Source organism: Vespa mandarinia, chromosome 7 (assembly GCF_050613455.1).
Source record: "Vespa mandarinia isolate Hongniang chromosome 7, ASM5061345v1, whole genome shotgun sequence".
Lineage (NCBI taxonomy): Eukaryota > Metazoa > Arthropoda > Insecta > Hymenoptera > Vespidae > Vespa > Vespa mandarinia.
This window is the reverse complement of record NC_140816.1, coordinates 4,662,501-4,685,000: the sequence shown is the minus strand read 5'-3', so window position 1 is coordinate 4,685,000 and position 22,500 is coordinate 4,662,501. Positions and strand designations below refer to the sequence as shown.

Here is a 22,500-nt window from a genome sequence, read left to right as displayed (position 1 = left end):
AGAAGAAGAAGAAGAAGAAGACGGAGGAGGAAATGAAAAAAGAAAAATATCGAGGCAGAGAGGAAAAGAGAAAAAGATCTTTTTGGAAAAGCACAGGCGCAACGGAGTATCCGTGTATTATTTATTATCATCTTTATCAGTCAATGAACGAGTGCGTCATCGTGAATATATTTCTTCCTCAAGAGAAAGAGATGATGCATTCTAACGGTACGAACTATATTCGTAACTATCAATTCTCTCTCTCTCTCTCTCTCTCTCTCTCTCTCTCTCAATCTTTCTGCCTTACCTTCCTCTTTTTCTTCTTCGAACTCCGTTACTCAGAGTCTTACGGGGTGATTTTTTTTCACCCCTCCTGTCTCTGACCTCGCCGGACTAAATTTCGCGCGTTAAGCCTACGGTGTAATCCCGTCCTTAATATTCAAAAACGTGATCGCCTTGCCAAGCGAGTCGAGCTTGAGCGTGATCGCAACATTGGAGTGGGGAAAGACCTCCTGATGGTATGAAAGAAGAGTGGGGGCTAGAAAACGAGAGGGATGGGGGAAGAGGAGGAGCGGTAAAGGGGAGGTAGAGGAGGGAGGTTGGGAAGCTTTTCATATGCTAATTAGCATTCGTCATTTTCTTATGGCACCGACTTAAGTGTGCTTAAGCTCGCTAACTCCTTCCCATCCTCCTATGGTCCAATCACCCTTCCTCCCTTTTCTCCCTCGTTCCTCTCTATCTCTTTTCTTTCTTCTTTCTTCATCTGTATCTCTCTCTCTCTCTCTCTTTCTTTCTCTTTTCACTCTTTCCTTCTCAGCCATTGGCCGAAGAGTCCTCTTCGAAATTGCTCGTTTCTCGATTCATCCCTGTCCGTTCGCGAGGAAAAGATCACAGAGCTGTAAGAAAAATGAACGAGGCTCTCCTCCTCGACTCCTAATACAGAGAGAAAAGTCGAGGATTCTCACTGGAATCTTGACGAGAGTCCTTTCGTGGTCTTTTATTTCCATCTCATTTTATCCTGAACATTCGACAGCATAGGCCTTCCATAAATTCTATTCTCCCTACGACAACTTGAATTTTTCTTATGGAAATTGACAAAATTTTAACACGCTCATTTATATATCGTATATTGATCCAATCAAAGTTACATCATTATCGTCGACGAGAAATAATTTTTGTAACTTGTTTTGTTATTTTTTATTTTTTCTTTTTTTTTTTTTTTTTTTTCTTTTTTTTAACCTTACTGTCATCGCTTAATCGAGCATTTTCATCTAATATGTTATACAAATAAATATTATTAATATTTCGAATAAAATACTTCTTAATTATACGTCGGAATATCTTAATCATTTTTAAAATACTCTTTTTATTTATCAATTTGACAAAATATATATATACATATATATATATATATATATATATATATATATATATATATAAAATTTAATACTTTATATTATCGTCAGATCGTTACGTTCGTAAAAATTATCAATAATCATTAATTTACCTTTAATTATAACGATTTTAATCAATACCAAGAAAATTAATTAAACGACAATAAAATAATCTTGAAAACTTCTTGCTCTTGACTTGGACGTTTCAATATCATTTTAATTACAAATGGTTCTACAATTATCGATTTAGTCTTGACTTGTATAGCGTTTAGTTTCGATCTATTCGTCGTACGTACGAGTAATAACATCGTCCCTATCGTAACACACGCATGTATTACATTCGGCCTTTATCGAAAGATATCTTAGCTGCGTATCTGTAATGAGATAACGTGCGCGTTAGTTGAACCAAAGTGCCGCACCTTTGAGCTCTCCTTAGTCTCTTTCATAAGTGTTGATGGTGACAAAGAGAAAAATAAAATCTTGGGAGTATTAATAATAATTGTAGATCACGTGAAAAAAAAAAGAAAAAAAAAAAACAAGAATTTACGGAAAATATTGTTTATCATTTCGCATCATGTGACGATAACGAGAGACACGCGAGTGTAATTATAATATAAGGTTAATTTTTTTTTTTTTGTTCGGCATTGGGCCGATTCACGAAACAGGTATGAAATAACAAAAGGATTAGATTCTTTTAAGAAAATATCTTTTATCTTTTCTTTTTTCTTTTTTTTTTTTTTTTTCTAATCGATCTCGAAACATTCACTTATCGTTATAATTTGTTTATCAATCTGTTTAAGAAGAAAATGATTCAGATTAATTGAAAATGTGATAGAAAAACTTGGCACTCTTTCGAATGATTCACAATGACGCATCTGTCGCGTGTTCTCTACCTACACGTGTGATTTGTTCACACGAAAGCATTATGTATATACTTGTAAAAACACTCTGACTCTAATTGATATTATATTAAAAAAAAAAAAAAAAAAAAAAAAGAAAAAAAAAAGGAAAAAGAAAAAAAATAGCCGGAAAAAAGCTACAACTTAATTATATTGATTTATAAATATCTGTTTTGAAGGTAAACTCTTTTTCAAACGATGACTATACATCTTCAAGAAGTGGTAAGATCAGAAGTGGAAGGTGGTTTGTCAGGACCGGCTAATCCAATACCCAGCCAATCGATTGATTGTGGATGTAAACAATTACCATGTCCAAAATTAGCAAAATTCGCAACGAGACGTACGTTCGTTGGATTAATATGTTGGATCGGTCTTCTTCAAGCAGCTTCATCGGCATATTTTAATATTATTGGTTCTACGATAGCAAGAAGATTTCAATTCGATCCTTACTTGATAGGTACGTGATACTGATCTGTCAAAACTTATCAAAACGTGAGACGTTGTCCATAAACATTTTGTTTTGCAGATTGGATATTGGTAATTTCGGAATTAACACCTTTTTTTTTTGGTCTAATCATTGCATATTGGGGTGACAAAATTCATAGAGCATCGTGGATTGGTGCTTTGGTATTATTGCAATGTGCTGGTTATGTGATATTGATAATACCACATCTAACTCATAAAATAAGAGTTATCGAGGAAACGTCAAATGTCACGCATATGTCTCTATACGCAGGTAATTTCTATTAAAAAAAAAAAAAAAAAAAAAAAAAATTTGTATCAATATTTTTTATAAAATATATAATACGTTTAATGAATTCTAGAGGAGTTAACGAACCTGTAGTTTGTTTTCAGACGATAGTCCAGATTTATGTTCGACCAGTGCATCCAAGGTAATAGTGGAAGTGGATGACACGTGTTACTTCACTCTAGCAATTTTAATTTTGATACAAATTTTAATTGGCTTGGCTAATATAGCCTATTATGCACTTGGCATATCTTATCTCGATGATAATACCAAGAAACAGCATGTGGCGGGATTTTTAGGTATTATAATCGCAGTAAAAATTATCGGTATTCTTTTGGGATACATCCTCGCTTGGGGTTGCCTTCGGTAATTAAATGAAAATATAATATCTCGATTATTAAACATGGAATATTCAAAGGATTTGCATATATCTTTTATCGTTCATATTTGTCCAGGATAGACGCGGAGAATTTGAAAGTTATAGAATCTTATCAAGAACAAATAGGTGCTTGGTGGCTTGGTTTTCCCATACTCGCAATAGCCATGACAATACCTGGTTTATTTCTCTCATGGTTTCCTAGAAGATTACCTTCTGAGGTAAAATTAATATAAAACATAGATTACTGATCAAAAGTTCTCTTTTAAATATTTAAAATAAATTCTCTGATATGATATTGATTTTATGAATTTAAATTGATATTTTAACTTTCACCATCAAAATAATTTAAATCTTAAATTTTATCAAAATGAAATATATGTTCATAAAAAATTTCTAAACTTTTAATTCTCGGTATATATATATATATATATATATATATATATATAAATGATTAATAAAAAACAATAATGTGAATTAATTCGACAGGTAGTAGAACAGGCAGCAGCTTCAATACTCGATCGTGCGGGTACATTAACTCTTCGTCGACTAAAATCAATCGATCATAAAATTGGTACTCCAAACTTTACTGCGATGGTCGGAAGGTTGATCTCAAACAAATTATTGATATGCAATATTCTTGCTTCGGCCTTTTGTGCTACTGCTCTCTTGAACTTCATGACACACGAGAATATCATTTTGGAATCTAAATATCATATACCAAGACCTACAGGAATGTTACTCGGATTTGGGGATCCCTTTCATTCAAGATTAATCTCGACTATTTTGAAACCAATTTTAATTGGACTGATCATAATTATATCTGGATTGGTATTGTCCAAAGTTAAACCACGAGCAACATTTATAGCTGGTTATAACTTTATTATGACAGTTTTAGCAACTATTACAATATTTGCTTTGGTATTTGCATATTGTGATACGCTACCAATTGTTGGGATGAATAAAGGATCGTAAGTACATATATATATATATATATATATATATATATATATATATAATTATTTTTATTGCTTTGATCTTCATTAATTATAATATATTTTAATACGATATTTCATTCATTTGGAAGAATCAATTTGTTGAAATACTGCAACAAGGATTGTCGTTGTTCGAGGGATTCCGATTTTCGACCAACCTGCGACACCAGAGGCATGTTCACTTTTTATACGCCTTGTCACGCAGGTTGTACCTCTATAAATTATATAGACAATATCAAGTTCTACAGTGATTGCAGTTGCGTCGAAGATATGATGGGACAAGGAAATTTAGATGCTAAGGACGGTCCATGTGGCTCCTCTAATTGCCAAATTGGATGGCTAGCCTTTGAAGTACATCATTGACTTTTTAATATAATTATTATTCGACAAATTCAATGAATTCGTTCATTAAAAGAAAAAAAAAAGAAAAAAAAATAACAACTTTTGTTATTTCAGTTTGGTACTTTGCTTTGCTACGCTTTGATCGCTTCCACTTTCGTTGGTGATCTATTGATCAATCTCAGATCAGTCTATAAACAGGACAAAGCGAGTAGTATAGGATTCTGGATGATGTGGGTTGCACTTTTCGTCAATGTACAGGGCAAGATTCTTTATCAAGTGATTGCAAACATGACGTGTATACATTGGGGTAATAAAAGGAGTATATGTCATCTTCACGACAGTAAAAAACTTGGAAATTATATGTTCTACTTGACGACCTTGCTACTAGTTATCTGCATTCTTTTTAAGATTTTGGTATGGATTTTCTGTAGAAATTTAATGATATATAATAAATCGATTAATGAAAACGAGGAGGATACGGCCCAGGAATTGATGCCAATACAACAACCTACGACGAATTCGAATCAAAATGAGCCTAAATCTGATGACAATGGTAATTAAAACAAAAAAAATTAATAAATAAATAAATAAAAAGAAAAAACTATATTTTATAATATCTATCGACATGCTTTAATAATTATTTATGATTATCTAGGTATCGTTACATGTCCAGTAGGTCCCATAACTACAGAAAGAGAAGTATTACAAGTTACAGCTAAACCAAAAACAAAAAAAGAAGAAGATGATGAGGAATCGAAACGTCCTTTAATATACGGTCCTTTGGGTCCTGGAAATCAACGAAATACCAATAACGAAATATCAGTTCAACAGGATCTTCTTAGAAAACAGAAAAATCGAAATCTCGAAACGGACGACGAGCTCGATAGTTCCAGCGATGAAAGTAAAAAAAATTCTAGCCCGAAGATCGCATACAAACCATTGGAATTAGATTCGGATATTGAAAGCGATCTTGGAAATACAGCAGCGAGATCACGAAAGCATGTTCTTAATAAAGATTATGATATATTTACGGAGAGATCGAGTTCGTCGTTGAGTTCGAAAAGACGAGAATTTCCGAATCCAGACGATTATGGAGATCCAAGATCGATAAGGAACGTTTCTACGAAGGATCATAAAGCATATGAGGATGGATCATCTAAAACAAGTAGCTTTGAGTATTCCAGGGCATTCAAAAAAGGAGACTTCAATGAAATTGGTATACCAATAGTCGAATATCATCCTCAAAGCTCCGGCAACTCGGCTGGAAAAGATTCTCCATTGTTGAAAGACGTTAAATCGTTGATAAATAAATACGAACAAAATTCGAGCCAAGAAAGATTGGAGGATGATCGAGTATCTATTAAATCGGCTGGTAAGACTGGTATACCTCTTGTTGCTATGACTCAACCTAGACTCTCTTCTGGACAAGCCTCCTCAGGATTTGGCAGCTTGAGGGAAAGCTCTTCCGATCCTCGAGGAACTCCCAGTCCAAAGAACTCTTCTATCAAGGGTAGCAAAGGGGCACTCTGTACCGATTTGTGAATTATTTATGTTTCGTGAAACCACGAGTACACATACATACATACATATATAAATACATACATACATACATACACACACACACACGTACATACGATGGGGTCACCTTCGATCTCTATCGAACTCTATTCTCTTGTCGATATCTTAACTTTCGTTGCTTACGATCACTAAATCGTAATACGATTATTATAATTTTATATTTTATATTTATTGTTCGATTAAAATTTATTATGACGTAAATTTATTTTAACCCTTAGTTTACCTTACCTATTCTTCCAAAAGAAAAAAACGATTCGCTTTTATCCTTTATCTATAAAAGAGAGATTTCGTTATCAAATTTTTTATTATTCGAAGATCTAATTTTACGTAATATTTCGAAATGTTATGGAATGGATAAGGATATGTCACGTAATCTATCATAAAATATTTCATTATTTTTTTTCTCAAGCAACATATACAAGATTCCTGTTAATGACATTCTCGTTCATCGGTGATTAGCTTAATTTAATTTTTATCGATTATGAATATGATTCCTACGAGAAGAAATAATTAATTTTTACAGTTTTAATTCGTATGATATCATCCCACAGATATCAAATAAATGAGAACGTTAGTAAAATTAATTGAAAGGAGACTAAGTTCTGTTCGACAGACAGTCTCTTCCAAATGATAAACCAATATAAGATTTCGATCTTATATATAACACGAGCTTTAAATATTTCAAATGATTCTTAAGGTACTTGTAAAGTCTTTATTCGCCGGCCCTTTATCTTTTTTCCTTTCTTATTCTTCGTTATTCAAGTCTCTCTCTTTTTTTCTGTTCTTTTTTTTTTCTTCAACTCTTTTCGTCTCAAACTTGCTTGCGTCTCGTTTTGAAGAATAACACGACATCAAATTCTATCAAAGTGTATCACCTGGCTCCTCGGTAATGTCCTCTAATTCGATTTCTTCGTCGAAGATTTTCACGTCTTTCACGTAATACCAGACACCAATATCGAACAATGTTCCGATGATTACGAAACCTTGAAAAAAAGAAAAGAAATTTCTTCAACAAAAAGATCTCGAAAATTTTCCACAATTATTACATGCGTTAAGAAAGATAATAAATATCGAACAACAAATTTTCTTCCAGTTTATATTTTAATCAGTGCTATCAATGTTATCGATTGTCGTCTATATTAGGCATATATTTATTCATGAATTTTTCTGATCAACCATTTTTCTTTTTGTATCTTTTCATTCCAAAAAAAAAAAGAAAAAAAAAGAATTTTAATACTTCACTTTCTTATTTATCACCTTGTTTATAAGAATTAAAATGAAATGAACTTACTCGCCGCCGTGAAGTTCAGCAAGTATCTAAGAGCTTCGCCATTGTAGAGCCAACAATTTCCAGTTCCTGTATACGTCTTACCCCATACGAGGCAAGTTTTGTCTATATAAAATGAAATATTTGTTCATTTTTAAGAGGAAAAGTTTGAATTGAAAATACTCAAGAAACTAAACTCACCTAAAATGAATCCAAATAAAATAGGTGACGGTATAAAGGCAAATAAACTCATAATAGTCAAGCTAAAACCCATAGCTACTGTTTTATCTTTTTCATCAACGCATCTCACGGAAACAAGAAAGTTCGATGCCCTTCCGGTACCACCACTAAACTTGAGTAGACACATAACCGCGAGGAATATATGAAATTTACTCATGCAATCAACAGGACATGCCCCGGGTATCGCTGTACCTAAAGTTGGCATCGACTCGGCTTCCGTCATCTCTGTGGATATCTCGGTTGTAAAGCTTGAAGTGTTGTTCGCCATAATGAAATGCGTTAAAACGCGAGAAAATTTCGATTTCACGCAACTACAGTCGGTATAGACTTTGTTACCGTCTCCGTAAAGCTAAAGAAAATAGAGAAAAAAAAATTATGATTATGAGAAATAAATTGCATTGGATATATGATTATAATTAAAAATGCTCGTATATAGAATTACTTTATCCAGATAAATATATACATATATAGAAATCTTATATTTTCTAATATATCCATTTATAAAGTATATAATATAAACGTTGCGATCATTTATTAATTCTATTTCGAATGTTAATATGAAAGATAGATAAATAAAAAGGAACCTTCATGCTCCTACAACCAGCGTGACAGGCTGAAATGAATGTTTGACCATGTTCTGAGCAGACTGGATTATACGTAACGTAGTCACAATGGCAAAGCTCATTGCAAGGTAATTGGGTTTTCAGTACTCCGTTTGATTGAATAGCCATTTGATCGTCGTTTGCAGAACATCCCAAAAAGGCATAAGAAATTATTCCCATGATGGATATGGCACCAACCATAACGTTCCATGCTGCTAAATATCTAGCTTTTGGCTTATATTTGGAGATTATTAAGCCAGATAATAAAATTCCAAAAGCACTAGAAATTAGACCAACAGTACCGGTGATCAACGAAGAAACTGATGCTGATTGTTTGTACTGAGTTTCGATATATTTCGGCATAAAAATCCAATATGGCATATAACCCATAAAATAAAAAACCGTAGCTAGATTATTGCACATCAAAGTCGTATTAGTCAGTAAACGTTTGAACGTTCTTAACATGTCTGACAAGGAAGCAGGAAGTTCAGGTTCTTGATCGTTTCCCTTGATACTAGCAGCCGATTTATTTCTTTCTAAGGCTAACACTTTCCGAGCCGCTGCTCTTGGTAGAGTTTTTGGGAAGAGAGCGATAACGCATGCAAATACGAAGAGCAAAAAGGCCAAAATTATCCAACCTAACCACCATGCGCCAAGCCACCTGTTCGTTTATTGCCGTTTAAGTTTTATTTCAAAATATATCTGTTATGAAATCTTTATTGGATATCGTACCTTGGATCCTGAGTCGTAATGGTCGGTGTTAAGGTCGGACTGATGTAGAATTTCAAGGCAAAAGATGCCAGACCGTAACCTATCGCTGGACCTAACATCCTCAAAAAATATGAAAAACTTATGAGCGCAGGAGTTTTCGATTTTTGTATATTGTCATCCATATAAGAAACACCTAAAGTGTAATAAAGCGATCCACCAACACCCGAAACTAATTGGGCAATAAAGAGCAACACTTGAGGCGCAAAATTATTATCGGTATCCTCGCACTCTTGCCCACGGCCATCTTTGCCCAAACACAAAAATTTTCGATATTTATCGGGGATCAAATTGGTGATCGTGTTGTTGTCCGGATTTTGAAATTTTCCGCCATACTCTTTCGTCAACATCAGTGCATCCTCCCCCGGTCCATAAAGAAAATGTGGTAACATCGTCAAACAACAAAATAATACAACCTGAAAGGAAACATAAAATCAAAAATTTAATATCACGATATTGAACATTTTTACATATATATATATATTTATAGATCTATAAATACATAGATAGATAGATAAGTATATTTCTTCGTTGGATTTCAATCGTGCGAAATTTCTCATCAGAAAATAATTTATTATAAAAAAAAAAACAATAAACCATTATCAAAATCCTCTTTTTTATAAAGTTTGCAAAAACGATATTTACCATTCTGTTATCTTAATGATAACTCGACATAAGTCTCGAGCGATGTCACGAAAGGGTGATAAATATGTCATAATTAATCCAACGAGACTGTCTGTAAACGTTTGACCTTACGTGATTTTTGAATATAACTAAACAAATAACGACGATACGTTTAAATTTTGTTTTATGATATTGAAATTGGATTATTAAGAATTAACATGAAAAGAAATTAGAGAAAAAGAAAGAGAGTAAGAGAAAAAGAAAACGAGAGAGAGAAAGAAAGAAAGAGAGAGAGAGAGAGAGAGAGAGAAATAAATGAGAGATAGTCCATTAATTATATTCGACGAAATAATGAAGATCTTTATAGCGATAAAATAAAAATGGACGACAGCAAAGTTCCAAGCACTCCACGAGCGCCTTTTCACCGTTCAATGAATGAATCTAAGCATAGCTAAGCGTACGATGGCGAGAGTACGAGATGGTAAGAGGCGTGAATGAGCGTAGCTACATTTTCAACGCTTCCTAATTTAATTAAGAACCGACCAACCGGTGAGTTATGACGTTTCCCATCTCGTTCCTCTCGGGGGCGTCCGTCGACACGGACTTGACCGATACTACGCACATTTTTTTTTTTTATCGAACTGTCATATCTCGGATTTTCTAAGATACTTACGGTATAAATTCCGAATGCGATCCATCGTGGCCTGTGACCCCTTCCAGCGTAATAAGACAATACCACCGAGACGAACAGCTGAGAAATATCGTTACCTACGGTGATAAGACCTGCGACACGAGTTGTTAGCGTTAGAAAGAGAGAAAGAGGAAAAGAGAAAGATATATATATATATATATATATATATATATATATATATATGTAGCTTTGTTTATATAAATGGAAAGAGAAACAAAGTCATTTTCCATAAATCTCATATAGAGTATCATGTAAGATACAATCATTTTATCATACTTTAAATATTAATAAAATAATATCAATGAGTAACAATCGAATATAAAATAAATATGATAATTTTAATAATGTAAATATAATTTATAAATAGAGAAAGATAAGTGATATCTCACCGGTAGTCTTTGAAGGTATTTTGAACCTTTTTTCGATGGTGGTGATTGTGCCGTTAAAATACGCATAACTGGCCGAAAATATACAACCAAGGATGCCATAAAGGAAAACGTATGCCTTTTTATTGGCAAACCTCTGTAGGGTTGGTCCACGAAGACACCATATACCACATGAGGTGTCATCCGTGATAGGTAATTCCCTAAAAACATCTTCTAGGCCTCTGGTCGGTGTTGTGGGTGTCGTTGGGGTGGTTGGTGGGGTATTGGGCACCCTCAAGAGTTTCAAATTCTCAGGCCCATTTTTTTCGTGGCCCGAGTTGTTACTCGAGTTTTTTGAATTCTTCATTATCCTTTATATATTCGTATGGTTGCTAGCCCTACTTTATGACTGCCAACCCTCAAATGTATTTCTATTTCTCTCTCTCTCTCTCTCTCTCTCTCTCTCTCTCTTTCTCTCTCTCTGAGTGACCTCAATCCCGTGTCGCGTCCCGTTTCCGATCTCCGGTCCTTGGCATCGCTTTTCCTTTTACGAATTATGCGAACACCGTCGCGACACCGTAGCAACAACTCGCGACGGAACTTGATCTTTCTCCCCCTCTTTCTCTCTCTCTCTCTCTCTCTTTTACTTCCTCCCACCCTCTCTCTCTCTCTCTCTCTCTTTCTCTCTCTGTCTCTTTCTCTCAGATATTCCCGCTATTTCGATCGACTCAAACTCGCTTCTCTCGTATGATCATACGATTTTTCATTTTACATGACACTCGAGAGAAAGGAGTAAATAAAAAAAGAAGGATAGAAGGAAGGAAGAAAGGAAGGAAGGAAGGAAGGAAAGAAAGAAAGAAAGAAAGAAAGAAAGAAAGAAAGAAAGAAAGAAAGAGAGAGACCTATGACCTATTGACGACGTCACTGCAACTTTGCTTACTTGCTTTCCATGCGAATAAATAGAAATCGGTCGAAGGAAGATTTCTTTAAAGTATCAAAAAGTTCTTTCTCTCTCTCTCTCTCTCTTTCTCTCTCTCTCTTTCTCTCTCTTTCTCTCTCTTTCTCTCTCTTTCTCTCTCTTTCTCTCTCTTTCTCTCTTTCTCTCTTTCTCTCTTTCTCTCTTTCTCTCGCGAGAAAGTTCGTCAAAGTCGGCACAGCTTTTCACGAAATATATCAACCCAACCGTCCGAAAACGACGATTATTCTTTGAAAACTGATATGACGTTGGTGAACGACAGTGACAACGAGAGAATCCGGGATCTCATGAAGGATCCCCACCTTCGGCCCTGAAGATCGACCGGATTACGGAGGTCCACGACGCGGAGATCGACGTGATACGCACCTATGATATCCTCGCTCCGTCGGCGCTGTTATCAACTCGATGCGTATCTTCCATCTCTTTCTCTATATCTCTATATCTATCTCTATCTGTTCGTCTCTTTCTTTCTCTCTCTTTTATACATCGTTCGAATCTACGTAACATCCTTCTTCCTCGTCGTCTTTTTCTCTCTTCTCTCTCTCTCTCTCTCTCCCTCTCTTTCTCTCTCTCTCTCTCTCTCTCTCTCTCTCTTCCTCTCTTATTCTTCCTTTTTCTCCGCCACGTTCATTCCTTCCTCTACTTGGTTAGGAAGATCTATTCCGTAGCGTTTACTATTTTACTACTCTACTACTCGCTCTACTTGTTCGCTCCTGTCTTACTAAATCCCTCTCTGTTTCTTACCCTTTTAATCTCTTTCTCTTAGATCGCTTAATAGAATCTAGAAATGTGTTCTCGAGAGAAATGAAACTAATGAATCTACGATAATCTTGTATTTATTTCAAGTTATAATTGTAAACATGCGATAAGCGATATCGTAAAGTATTATTAAGCCTTTGTGTTTTAGGTCTTTTGTGTCCTTTGAAAAAAAAAAAAGAAAAGTTCCTTGACAGGAGGGTACCGGACGAAAACAGATTGCGATTAGCCTTAGGAGGTCTCCAGTCTTGTAACTCGATGTCTAAGCTCGTTTCTAGTCGAGCACACCGGAGTATAGGCTCACATTGTGAACCCATTATGATTTAATAGATCAGACGACGTGATGTACACGCGCGCGCGCGCGCGCTCACTCGCGACACACGCCGCCGTAAACTCTTCCGTCTATTCCCGCGCATTGCTAATGGCGCACACCAAATAGCTATACCGCTAATAGCTGCTAGCTAATTGCTGGAATTTAATTTTCGTCGTGCCCGACGACGAACCGCTGGATCGAGTGCTCGCAAACGTCGTCGTCCTCGTCGTCGTCGTCATCGTAGTCGTCGTCGTCGTCGTCGTCGTCGTCATCATCGTTGCTGTCATAGACTTTGTCGTAATCGTTACCTTAATTGTTATCATAGTCGTCGCTTTTTTTTTCTTGCGAAAAAATTTTTCAAATTTTCCATTTACTTTTTTATCTTCGATACTGAACAAAATAATCTTTGATAATTTTGATAATCATTGGCTTCGAACATATCATTGTAATGTTGTAATTATATAAACGTTGTAAAGTAATTGACAAGCTTCGATATTTACTAAAGCAATTAAATAACATTATAGGTAGGTTTTCTTTTATAATAATATTTAATCATTAATAGCAATGAGCTACCTTGCTTTTTCATTCTCTTATGTACCTACATGATATCTTTGAGAAACGATAAACTTTTTAAATAAACTCTAGCCCATTTCTTTTATATTTTCTTTATAATTCATCTCTTGTGTAAGATATTTCTTATTTATATTTTTAAGTTAACCGTAATATTTAAATAGTATGTTTATAATCTCGGAAGATATTTTTTCTCCTTTTTAAAATTATTTCGCGATATTTTGATATTCCCATATGTTCATAAATAGAAACTATTACTACATTTAAGGTATATTATTATAAAAATTAAACGTTTCTATTTGATCCAACGTAATCGGTAATTACATGTACACTTTTATTAACATCCGACATGATTTGCGAGAAACGTCGCTTCTTCGACAATATTTACGCTCCGATCGCGAATATGACGAGACGAATGAACATTTACACATCGACGATAACGGGCCGCCATAAATTTATTTGCAATCTCGGAAATGTTCTCGTAGCAGGCTACACGAAAAATCGTCGGGTATCATTACTTTTCTATCAAGCGCCATTACGAACATACACATAGACGCATACATAAAGATTTCTTCTCCCTCTTTATTTTCTCTTGAAAGAATAAGAAAATATTTCGAAAAGGTGGCGCCATTTGAGCTTATCTCGAGAGAATACTTAATGATCGATTGAAGGAAACACGGAAACTTTGGTACTTTTAAAATCGCAGAAGATTCGTAGAAAATCATTTCAAGTAATATTACAAGGAGAAAGGGGAAAGAAAGAAAAAGAATTTATGTGACGCGATTAAAATCGGTACAAATTAGTTTTTTCAAAAAAAAAAAAAAAAAAAAGAAAAAAAAGAGAGAGGAAAAAAAGAAAAAAAAGAAGCCTGATCAACGCATCTGATTTACGATTCTCTTTTTCTTTTGTATTTGTACAGCATACCACGCAGACGTTATTGTATTTATGACAAGATTTTGTCATACGTATTCATGTGCGTCAGAAAAAAAAAAAAAAAGAAAAAAGTTAGGTCGATTCGTATACAAAGAAAACAAATCAAATCTTTTGAAACTGATGGCATATCTCGATTGATTATGGGCCTGCCAACAACTTTCTTTAACAATTTTTTGTAAGTATTATTTCATCAAGTATTTTTGCTGACTAACTATTACATTGCAAATTTTATTTTTGTCCTCGAAATTCAAAACTACGTCATATCTAATGTTTGCACTCATCAACTTTTTTAAATATTCTTCTCTCTATGCAAAAAAAAAAAAGAAAAGAAACAAAAATATGAATAATTTATGATAATTAATGATAATTTTATTATCGCTCGATTTATTACTAGAAATTGAAAATGAAGAAAAAAAAAAAAAGAAAAAAAGGAGATAGGATTTGATAAAACGAATTACAATTATTATCATTAATCTTACTGATATACTCTTTTTTCTCTTTAATTTAAAATCCTTCCTTGTAATTATTTGTAATAATAGTACATACTGTCACATAATTGTTAAGATTTTTTATTCTATTTTTATTGTTTTATAAATTTTCGATTTAATGCGACGAATTCAAGATTATTATTTTTTTTTTCTTAATTTTGTTTACTTCTCTTTTTTTTCTTTCTTTTTTTTTTTTTTTTTTTTTTGTATAATCATCCGATTCGTTTCAAAGAGTAACAACAGTTCGTTGATCGCGATACTTCGTTTCTCTTTGCCGGTCAAGCTCCGAAGACGTCGTCGACAACATTGACTAGAACGGACTGTACCTCGACTTAGAAGACTTTGATGAGGTCTATATGAAAGATGGGTCAGGGTCATGCACAATGTACCACGTACATACATCGACAAAACTTACGAAAGCTGACCTATAGAAAGAATGAGACGTTCAATTCATGTTCTCCATCTCTTTTTTTCTTTCTCTCTCTCTCTCTCTTTCTCTCTCTCTCTCTCTCTCTCTTTTTCTCTGTCTCTCTGTCTCTTTCTTTTTTTCTCCTTCTTCCTTTTCTTCTTCATCGTTCAAACATTCATCCGATCGCTCAACGTGTCAATAATCGATAAGCTTCAATCAATAATTGAGTCAATAATCGCGTCTCTTTTTTAATTTTTCATCGATCAATTGATTAACATCTATTTGTTATAAGATATCTGCGACTTCTCAACAAAGTGTAAGCTATTGTTTTATCATAACACGTTTAATAATTGTTTAACTCATGTATCTACTAATAAATTGTTTATATTGATTATTTCGACATTGTTCATTGTCGTAGAATGAACGATTCATTAAAAATATTACACTTGAATGTAATATGCATTCTAATGCATTATAATGCTATTTATCTCTCCCTTTCCCTCTTTCTCTCTCTTTCTCTCTCTCTCTCTCTCTCTCTTATAAATATTTTTATATTTATTGAAATTAAGATAACGATGGTTACCCCTAAGTAGGTTATCTTCTCGATTGAAAGCGTATCTTATGGTTAGAAAATTGTACCGTTTTTATATTGAACTGAGCTCGCCGTTGCACTTACAAAAAAAAAAAGCAAAAAAGAAAAAAAAAAAGAAAAAGAAAAAGACAAAAAAATATTGAAACAGATAATAGAGCTTATAAACGGCCGCTTGAAAAGATCGAGAATTGTTTATTGTTATTACCGATGTAACATTTAAAATTTTACGTTTAAAATTTTAAGTTTAAAGTTTTAAATGTAAATTAAAAAATTTTACATTATAATTTGGAAATTTCAAACCAAATGAAATGTTTAAAGAATTTTTATTAATTCTAACATGATACTCGATCGATATCGATTGAAATGATGATAAAAATAAGAAATCTCTCTTTCTCTCTCTCTCTCTCTATCTCTCTCTCTCTCTCTCTCTCTGATAAAAAGTAAATAGATAAAGAGTTAAAAGTAAAAAGAAAGAAAGAGAGAAAGAGAGATAGAAAGAGAGAGAGAGAGAGAGAGAAAGAGAGAGAGAGAGAGAGAGAGAGAAAGAGAGAGAGAAAGAGGGTGAAGGTAAAGATACAAAGAAAATAAGACGAGGATAATAATCGTTCTGGTACGTTTATACGAGGTAGAAGATAGTCGAGGTCGTCCGCGTCTTTCGTAAATCCCGTAAAGGTAACGGCAAAGCGCATCCTCCGAGAAGGAAGTGAGCGCCGTAGCGAAGGATGGCGATCGATAGCTACGTCCTGACGTCACGGGGACGTCGCGAATTCATTACAACATCGACCCCCGTCTCTCCGCTATCTCGTCTCCAACTCCCTTTTCCACCGCCTTACCCTACCACCCACCACACCCGCCACCTACAACCCCGGCTATACCACCTTCCAGCTCGTAGTGGCTCTTCTGGGTGGGCTTAAAAATTAAAAGACTCTCAAACAAACACTCCCTTTTTACTTTCGAGCTCGCGATAGTAATCCCTTCTCTCTGTTTCTCTCTCTACCTCTCTCTCTCTCTCTCTCTCTCTCTCTCTCTGTCTCTCTTTTTATCTATCTATCTATCCTTCTATCTCTTTTTCTCTCTATCTAGAATTTGGCTGAGGTCTAAAGAAGACCCCTTAAGACCTCGATCCCCCACCATTCGTTTTTACCTCCCTCGGTTTCGTTTCCTTTCTTCCTCCCTCCTTCCCACCCTCCCTCCCTCTCTCTCTCTTTTTCTCTTTGTTCTGCTTATTCATCTTCTTCTTTTTTCCTCCTTCGTTATCCTTGGTTCACCCTTTCGCAACAGGAACGTATAAGGTAGGACGACGACTATGACGACGATCGAGGACGATTTACCTACCTACTTTTCTTTTTCTCTTTTACTTTTCCTTTTTTTTTCTTTTTTACCGTCAGGTCGAAAACCCTCTCCATTCCCTGGGCTGGGCATAACTCCCCTATCCTCCCACCCTTCCCCTCCCCCTATTTGCAAGAGTTTTAACGTCAAATCCGAAGGGTTCCTCTCCTCGAAACGCATGGATTTTTATTCATTTTTCTTTCTTCTCTTTTTTTTTCTTCTTTTTTCTTTCTTTTCTTTTTTTCTTTTCTCGTCAATACAAATACGTATATTTAACATTAGCACAAAATCTCTTTGCTTTATTTCGTTATCGATCGATGTATTATTCGAAATAACGTAGTGACCTTTACAAAAAAAAAAAAAAAATGCGACGCATAGGTTTGCTTAAGGAGAAAGAAGAAGAGGAGGAAAAAAAAAGAAAAAGCAGAAAAAAAAGATAAAATGAAAATATTAGGAAAGTCGTCAGGGGGAATTTATCGATTTATGCGAAATTACCATGGGTGGTCGGCGAGTTAAGCTAATAAAAAGATGACATCGAGTCGCCGATCATAAGAACCTACCGCGATAATACGATCGATCCAATCGATCGATAGCAACAAACTCGTAAACGATTTGACGATGGCGTTTGTATTTTATTTTCGAAGCAAACGAGCTAAAGATATCTGAAAGCGTTTGGTGCCATGACGATAATGACGGGAACAGGAGGAACTTCGATGTCCTTTTATCTTTTTCTTTCTTCTTTTTTTTTTCTTTCTCTCTCTCTCTTTTTTTTGTTTTTTTTTGTTTTTTTTTTTTAAAGAAAACAAAAATCTCGTACTTTATTTACAATACGGCGAAAAAAACCTTACTGCGAATATTAATATTAATATACCTGAAATGTATATGTATCGTGTGTGTGTGTGTGCGTGTGTGTGTGTGTGCGTGTGTGTGTGTGTATGTGTGTATATATAAGTGTCGTACGTATGTATGTGTCAATTAACGATAACAAAACGATCTATCATTGAAAACATTTTTTTATTTCGATTACTCGATCCAAACGAAACCTTCTTTGTTCGTTCTTTTTTTCATCTCCTATCTTTTCATTTTTTTTCTTGCAATAATTATTATTATCATCTTAATATTCGTATCTTATATACGTGTGAGTTACGTCTTGTCAATAACCCAAATATCTTTCTCGATCGTAATAAAATAATATTATATATATATATATATATATATATACGTGCATACGATATATATATATATATATATATATATATATACGTGCATACGATATATATATATATATATATATATATATATATATATATATATAGTATATAATATAAAATATCATTTTTTTTTTCCACCGTGATAACCCGAACGGTCAACGTTCGTTAAATGTTATTAGATATCTTCCCGGCAATTCTCAGGTACCTAGCAAATCTCATAAAATCACTATTTTCTATGATTAAAACTCAAAAACTATCGTTTGAACACTCCTCGTATCATTTCCTTTCTCTCCCTCCCTCTCCCTCTCTCTCTCTCTCTCTCTCTCTCTCTCTCTCTCTCTTGCTCATCTTTCTTTTTTCTTTTTCTTAAATCCATTTCATCGAGTATAAAAATTCGAGGAACGTTACAGATGCGTGTGTTCTATCCTTTGATTCGCGTTTCCATTAACAACCTTTCTCTTGTTAACACCGGTGATGTTCTCGCAATTGTCCTCTTTGATGAATTCCCGACGTCTGTCGTTCTCAAGTGTCCCATAAAGATCTAAATCCTTTCCAAGATAACACACGGCTACGTCAAAGAGTACTCCTATTATAGAAAATCCTAAAAGAGTGAAATGAAGGAATGAAAAGAAAAAAAAAAAAGAGAGAGAGAGAAAGGAAAAAGTAATATCTATTTTTGAAAATCGATCGATCTTCTCGTTCGAATGGTCTCGAAATAAAAGGCAAACAAAAAAAAAAAAAGAAAGAAAACGACATTATACTAACCAGCCGACGTGATATTAACGAGATATCGAAAATTTTCTCTATGATGGAACCAACAGTTGCCTCTTGTCCCGCAGGATTCTTCCCAGATCAGACAGGTCGAATCAATGATCGCACCGTAAATTATTGGTCCTGGTATCAGTGCGAACAATGATATTATCATAAGTGTGACACCTTGAGCAAAACTTTTGTCCTTTTTCTCAACGCTTCTATAGTTAACGAGAACATTGCCAATCTTCCCGGAACAGGCAAGAGTTTGTATGATGCAAGTGAGCACCATGAAGAGCAAATATGGTCCATTGCAACTGGATGGACATGGACCAGCTCGGACCTTGTCCAAGTTAGTGGATAATCGGACATCAAGTGCCTGGAGTTTGTTTTCAAAGTGACCTTCTTCATCTTTGTTCTCGTCCAATCGATCATTCACACAACTGAGCTTTATCGACGGTACGCAACTGCAGTTACCAAATTCCTTGTCGTCTACTATCGTACGGCATCCTGCGTGACAGGCTGAGAAGAAGGTCGTTTTCGAGGGCTCGTGACAAACCGGTGCATATTTAACGTACTCGCAATTGCACGCAGCGTTGCAATTGGACGTTAAATTCATTCTGTCGAACGTATATAATCATTTTATTATTTTTACCTTAGTTCAGCTAATTAATAATTAATTATCTTGAATTATCGAAATTGTCTTGAATTATCGAATTTTCAAACGAAATATTTTAATAGAACTTTTTAGAACGATCTTAACTGTTGTATATGAGAATGCATATAATTTCTTTTTTTTTTAAATGCATTTTTTGCTCGAGTAAAATTATTCTCTCACGAATTCATATCTTTCGGGAAAGTAATCGAGGACGTACTCACTGCATAGTCTTAAGATCGACTCCTTCGATTCCTACATCGGAACATCCGAGAAAGATAAAAGAAATTTGTCCTGCGACGAAGCAAACACCAACGAGAACGTTCCAAGCTAGCAATGGTCTAGGACCTGGTTTGAATTTACTTATCACCAATCCTGATAATAAAAATCCTAATACCATGCCCACCAAAGATATTGGGCCTAGAACAATTGTGATTACGTTAATATGATATTAAAATTATTTATTAATAGAAAAAAAAAAATGATAATAATAATGAAGATTACTTGCCGGCAATAACTGTGCCGCCAGCGGCTGAGGTATTATACTGCACTTCGAGATATTTTGCTAAGAACGTGATATAGGCGGATGCACCGAGAACGTAAAATACGCCACTGAGATTATTACAAGTGAGCAACCAGTTCGTTAATAGTCGTTTCATGGCAGCTGGAAATTCTCGCATGGTCGGCACGTGTTCTTGCTTCAACGAGTTCGTCGATCTTATCGACAACGAAGATCTCGTCGATTTTTCTTGAAGGGCCAGTTCCAATTTCAATGGTAACTCACCGTTCTAAATTATACGTAGAGAATGAAAGAAAATAAAGGATGTTATCGATTAGTAGGAAAAACATTAAATGAAGTTATAGTATTCTCATTTTCTCTCACGTTTTTCAACGTATTACGTGGCCTTGGAAGATCTCGTGGAAACATGGCGATCAGTATGGCGAACATTCCCATGGTAACGCCTAAAATGATCCATCCCAACCACCAAGCACCCAACCACCGTGGATCCTTCTTCGTTATAACGGGATGAAGGGTTGGATCGATGTAAAGGCTCAAGCAACCGTATCCCAGTAGAAAACCAATCGCCGGTCCCACCGTACGAAGGGCGAACGTAAAACCTAAAAGAAAATTTTAAATATTTCCAATCCCTCCTTTTTACTTTATACTTAATATTTATCTATTTTGTCCTTTTGATAATCCAGTCATCAGATTACACATATATCGTATCAAAAATTACACAAGAATAAAAGATAAGAGAAGGAATAAACACTAACATATTTTCATCTACGTGCTCGTTAGAAATAAAAGAAATTATTTCTTAATATTATATAAATAAAAATTATCTTCTTAAAAAAAAAAAAAAAAAAAAAAGAATCTCGAACGACATTCTCTATCGATGATAAATTATTTATCCATTCTGATAAGCTAATGTTCAATTGTTGAGATAGATATTAATTATCTCGTTAGATAGTAATTTAAATATTCTCATAAATTCAATATAAATATATCGTCTATAGTCATTATTGATTTCAAAGAAAAATTTTATTTGAGTAAAAAAACAAATATATAATATATATAAACAATAAAATATTCACCTAACAGCATAGGAGTATTTTTTTTCTTCGTGTTATCGTCCAAATACGTTTGACCAAGTCCATAATAAAGAGTAGTGCCAATTCCAAGGATGAATTGAGAGAGAAAGACAAGTAAACGGGGAAGAAGACTAACATCTAAAAGAGCTTCGTCATCGCAATGTTCCGGCTCGTTTGTTCGTGGACAAATTGCAATGTCTCTTGGCACTGTTGTTGCATTCAATAACGTCTGATCCAGGTATTCCTTCGTCAAAGCCATCGCGTCTCTTCCAGGACCAAATATGAAGTGTGGAAGTGCGAGAACCAGGCAGGATAAGGCACTTAAACCAACACCCACTGCGATCCATCTTGGACGGTGACCAGAACCACCATAATATGTCAAAATCAGCGAGAGAATTTGTGAAATTTCATTTCCTGATAATATCAAACCTGTAACGTGATATCCAATAAGAAAGGTGTATCTATTTTTTCATAATTGCTTTTTCTTTCTCTTTTTTTTTTTTTTTTACTATAATTATTATTATTAATTTTCACTAATATCATGTTTGATTCAAAGTCCGAATTGTAAAACAGGTTTTATAAGATTTTTTTACGTATGCATTTCTTTATATACAATAGTGAATATATTTTATATATAAGCTGAAAGATAATACATAGGGTGTCCCCTTTCAAACAGATTATAAAATCATTAAAACCTATAATTACGTAAGTTCTATACACGCAGTAATAAAGCGCTAATACTTTCGCTTGATTATATAATATTTATTAAAGGAAAAAAAAAGGAAAAAAACAAAAATCAACCAAGGAATATAAATATCGATGTAATACTCTGAAATGGTCCACATGTATTTAACATTTACGATTCGATCGGTCATTAAAATGTTAAAAACTTCTGGCTGCGAATGACTTTAAGTGACGAACGACGACATTTCTTAGCTCTACGAATGTTTCGTGTCCCCTCGCTAGAAGATGTCGTTTTATGACTAACGACAAAGCTCTCACGTAACACACACACACACACACATATATATATATACATATATATATATATGAGTGT

The 22,500-nt window shown here is 34.4% G+C and overlaps 3 protein-coding genes across 7 annotated transcripts in view; 1 reads left to right on the top strand and 2 right to left on the bottom strand.

Moving 5' to 3' along the window:
• Positions 1–6,496, top strand: part of LOC118440523 (solute carrier organic anion transporter family member 2A1) — a 120,738-nt gene extending 114,242 nt beyond the window's left edge. The window contains exons 1-9 of one of the 2 annotated variants that reach the window (XM_035863683.2): positions 1,768–2,038; positions 2,452–2,729; positions 2,799–3,008; positions 3,128–3,386; positions 3,476–3,617; positions 3,886–4,367; positions 4,484–4,742; positions 4,848–5,286; positions 5,389–6,496. In XM_035863683.2, the coding sequence (XP_035719576.2) occupies positions 2,471–2,729; positions 2,799–3,008; positions 3,128–3,386; positions 3,476–3,617; positions 3,886–4,367; positions 4,484–4,742; positions 4,848–5,286; positions 5,389–6,275 (2,937 nt within the window). In that variant the 5' untranslated portion in view covers positions 1,768–2,038; positions 2,452–2,470 and the 3' untranslated portion in view covers positions 6,276–6,496. Of the gene's footprint in view, positions 1–1,767; positions 2,039–2,451; positions 2,730–2,798; positions 3,009–3,127; positions 3,387–3,475; positions 3,618–3,885; positions 4,368–4,483; positions 4,743–4,847; positions 5,287–5,388 lie in introns of those variants that run through there. The other variant, XM_035863682.2, reaches the window with a different exon arrangement.
• Positions 6,497–6,656: 160 nt separating this feature from the next.
• On the bottom strand, positions 6,657–12,295 carry Oatp58Dc (Organic anion transporting polypeptide 58Dc). The gene is made up of 7 exons (XM_035863686.2): positions 10,893–12,295; positions 10,486–10,595; positions 9,153–9,604; positions 8,403–9,081; positions 7,780–8,167; positions 7,603–7,704; positions 6,657–7,294 (listed from the first exon to the last, which is right to left on the bottom strand). The coding sequence occupies exons 1-7, from the start codon at positions 11,233–11,235 to the stop codon at positions 7,173–7,175; spliced, it is 2,196 nt and encodes a 731-aa protein (XP_035719579.1). The 5' UTR covers positions 11,236–12,295; the 3' UTR covers positions 6,657–7,172.
• Positions 12,296–18,555: 6,260 nt separating this feature from the next.
• Positions 18,556–22,500, bottom strand: part of Oatp33Ea (Organic anion transporting polypeptide 33Ea) — an 8,364-nt gene continuing 4,419 nt past the window's right edge. For 2 of the 4 annotated variants that reach the window (XM_035863692.2, XM_035863693.2), the window contains exons 3-8: positions 21,447–21,872; positions 20,734–20,969; positions 20,359–20,638; positions 20,075–20,270; positions 19,211–19,815; positions 18,557–19,046 (exon numbers count right to left, since the gene is read on the bottom strand). In XM_035863692.2, the coding sequence (XP_035719585.1) occupies positions 18,850–19,046; positions 19,211–19,815; positions 20,075–20,270; positions 20,359–20,638; positions 20,734–20,969; positions 21,447–21,872 (1,940 nt within the window). In that variant the 3' untranslated portion in view covers positions 18,557–18,849. Of the gene's footprint in view, positions 19,047–19,210; positions 19,816–20,074; positions 20,271–20,358; positions 20,639–20,733; positions 20,970–21,446; positions 21,873–22,271; positions 22,396–22,500 lie in introns of those variants that run through there. The other 2 variants (XM_085658285.1, XM_035863691.2) reach the window with 2 other exon arrangements.

What these genes read in the sequence shown, in the direction of transcription:
- Oatp58Dc (XM_035863686.2), bottom strand. Translation starts at nt 11,235, where the DNA reads ATGAAGAATTCAAAAAACTCGAGTAACAACTCGGGCCACGAAAAAAAT. An exon ending in AATACCTTCAAAGACTACCG is followed by an intron (nt 10,596 to 10,892) that starts GTGAGATATCAC and finishes CTCGTGTCGCAG; the next exon opens with GTCTTATCACCGTAGGTAAC. An exon ending in ATTACGACTCAGGATCCAAG is followed by an intron (nt 9,082 to 9,152) that starts GTACGATATCCA and finishes ATAAACGAACAG; the next exon opens with GTGGCTTGGCGCATGGTGGT.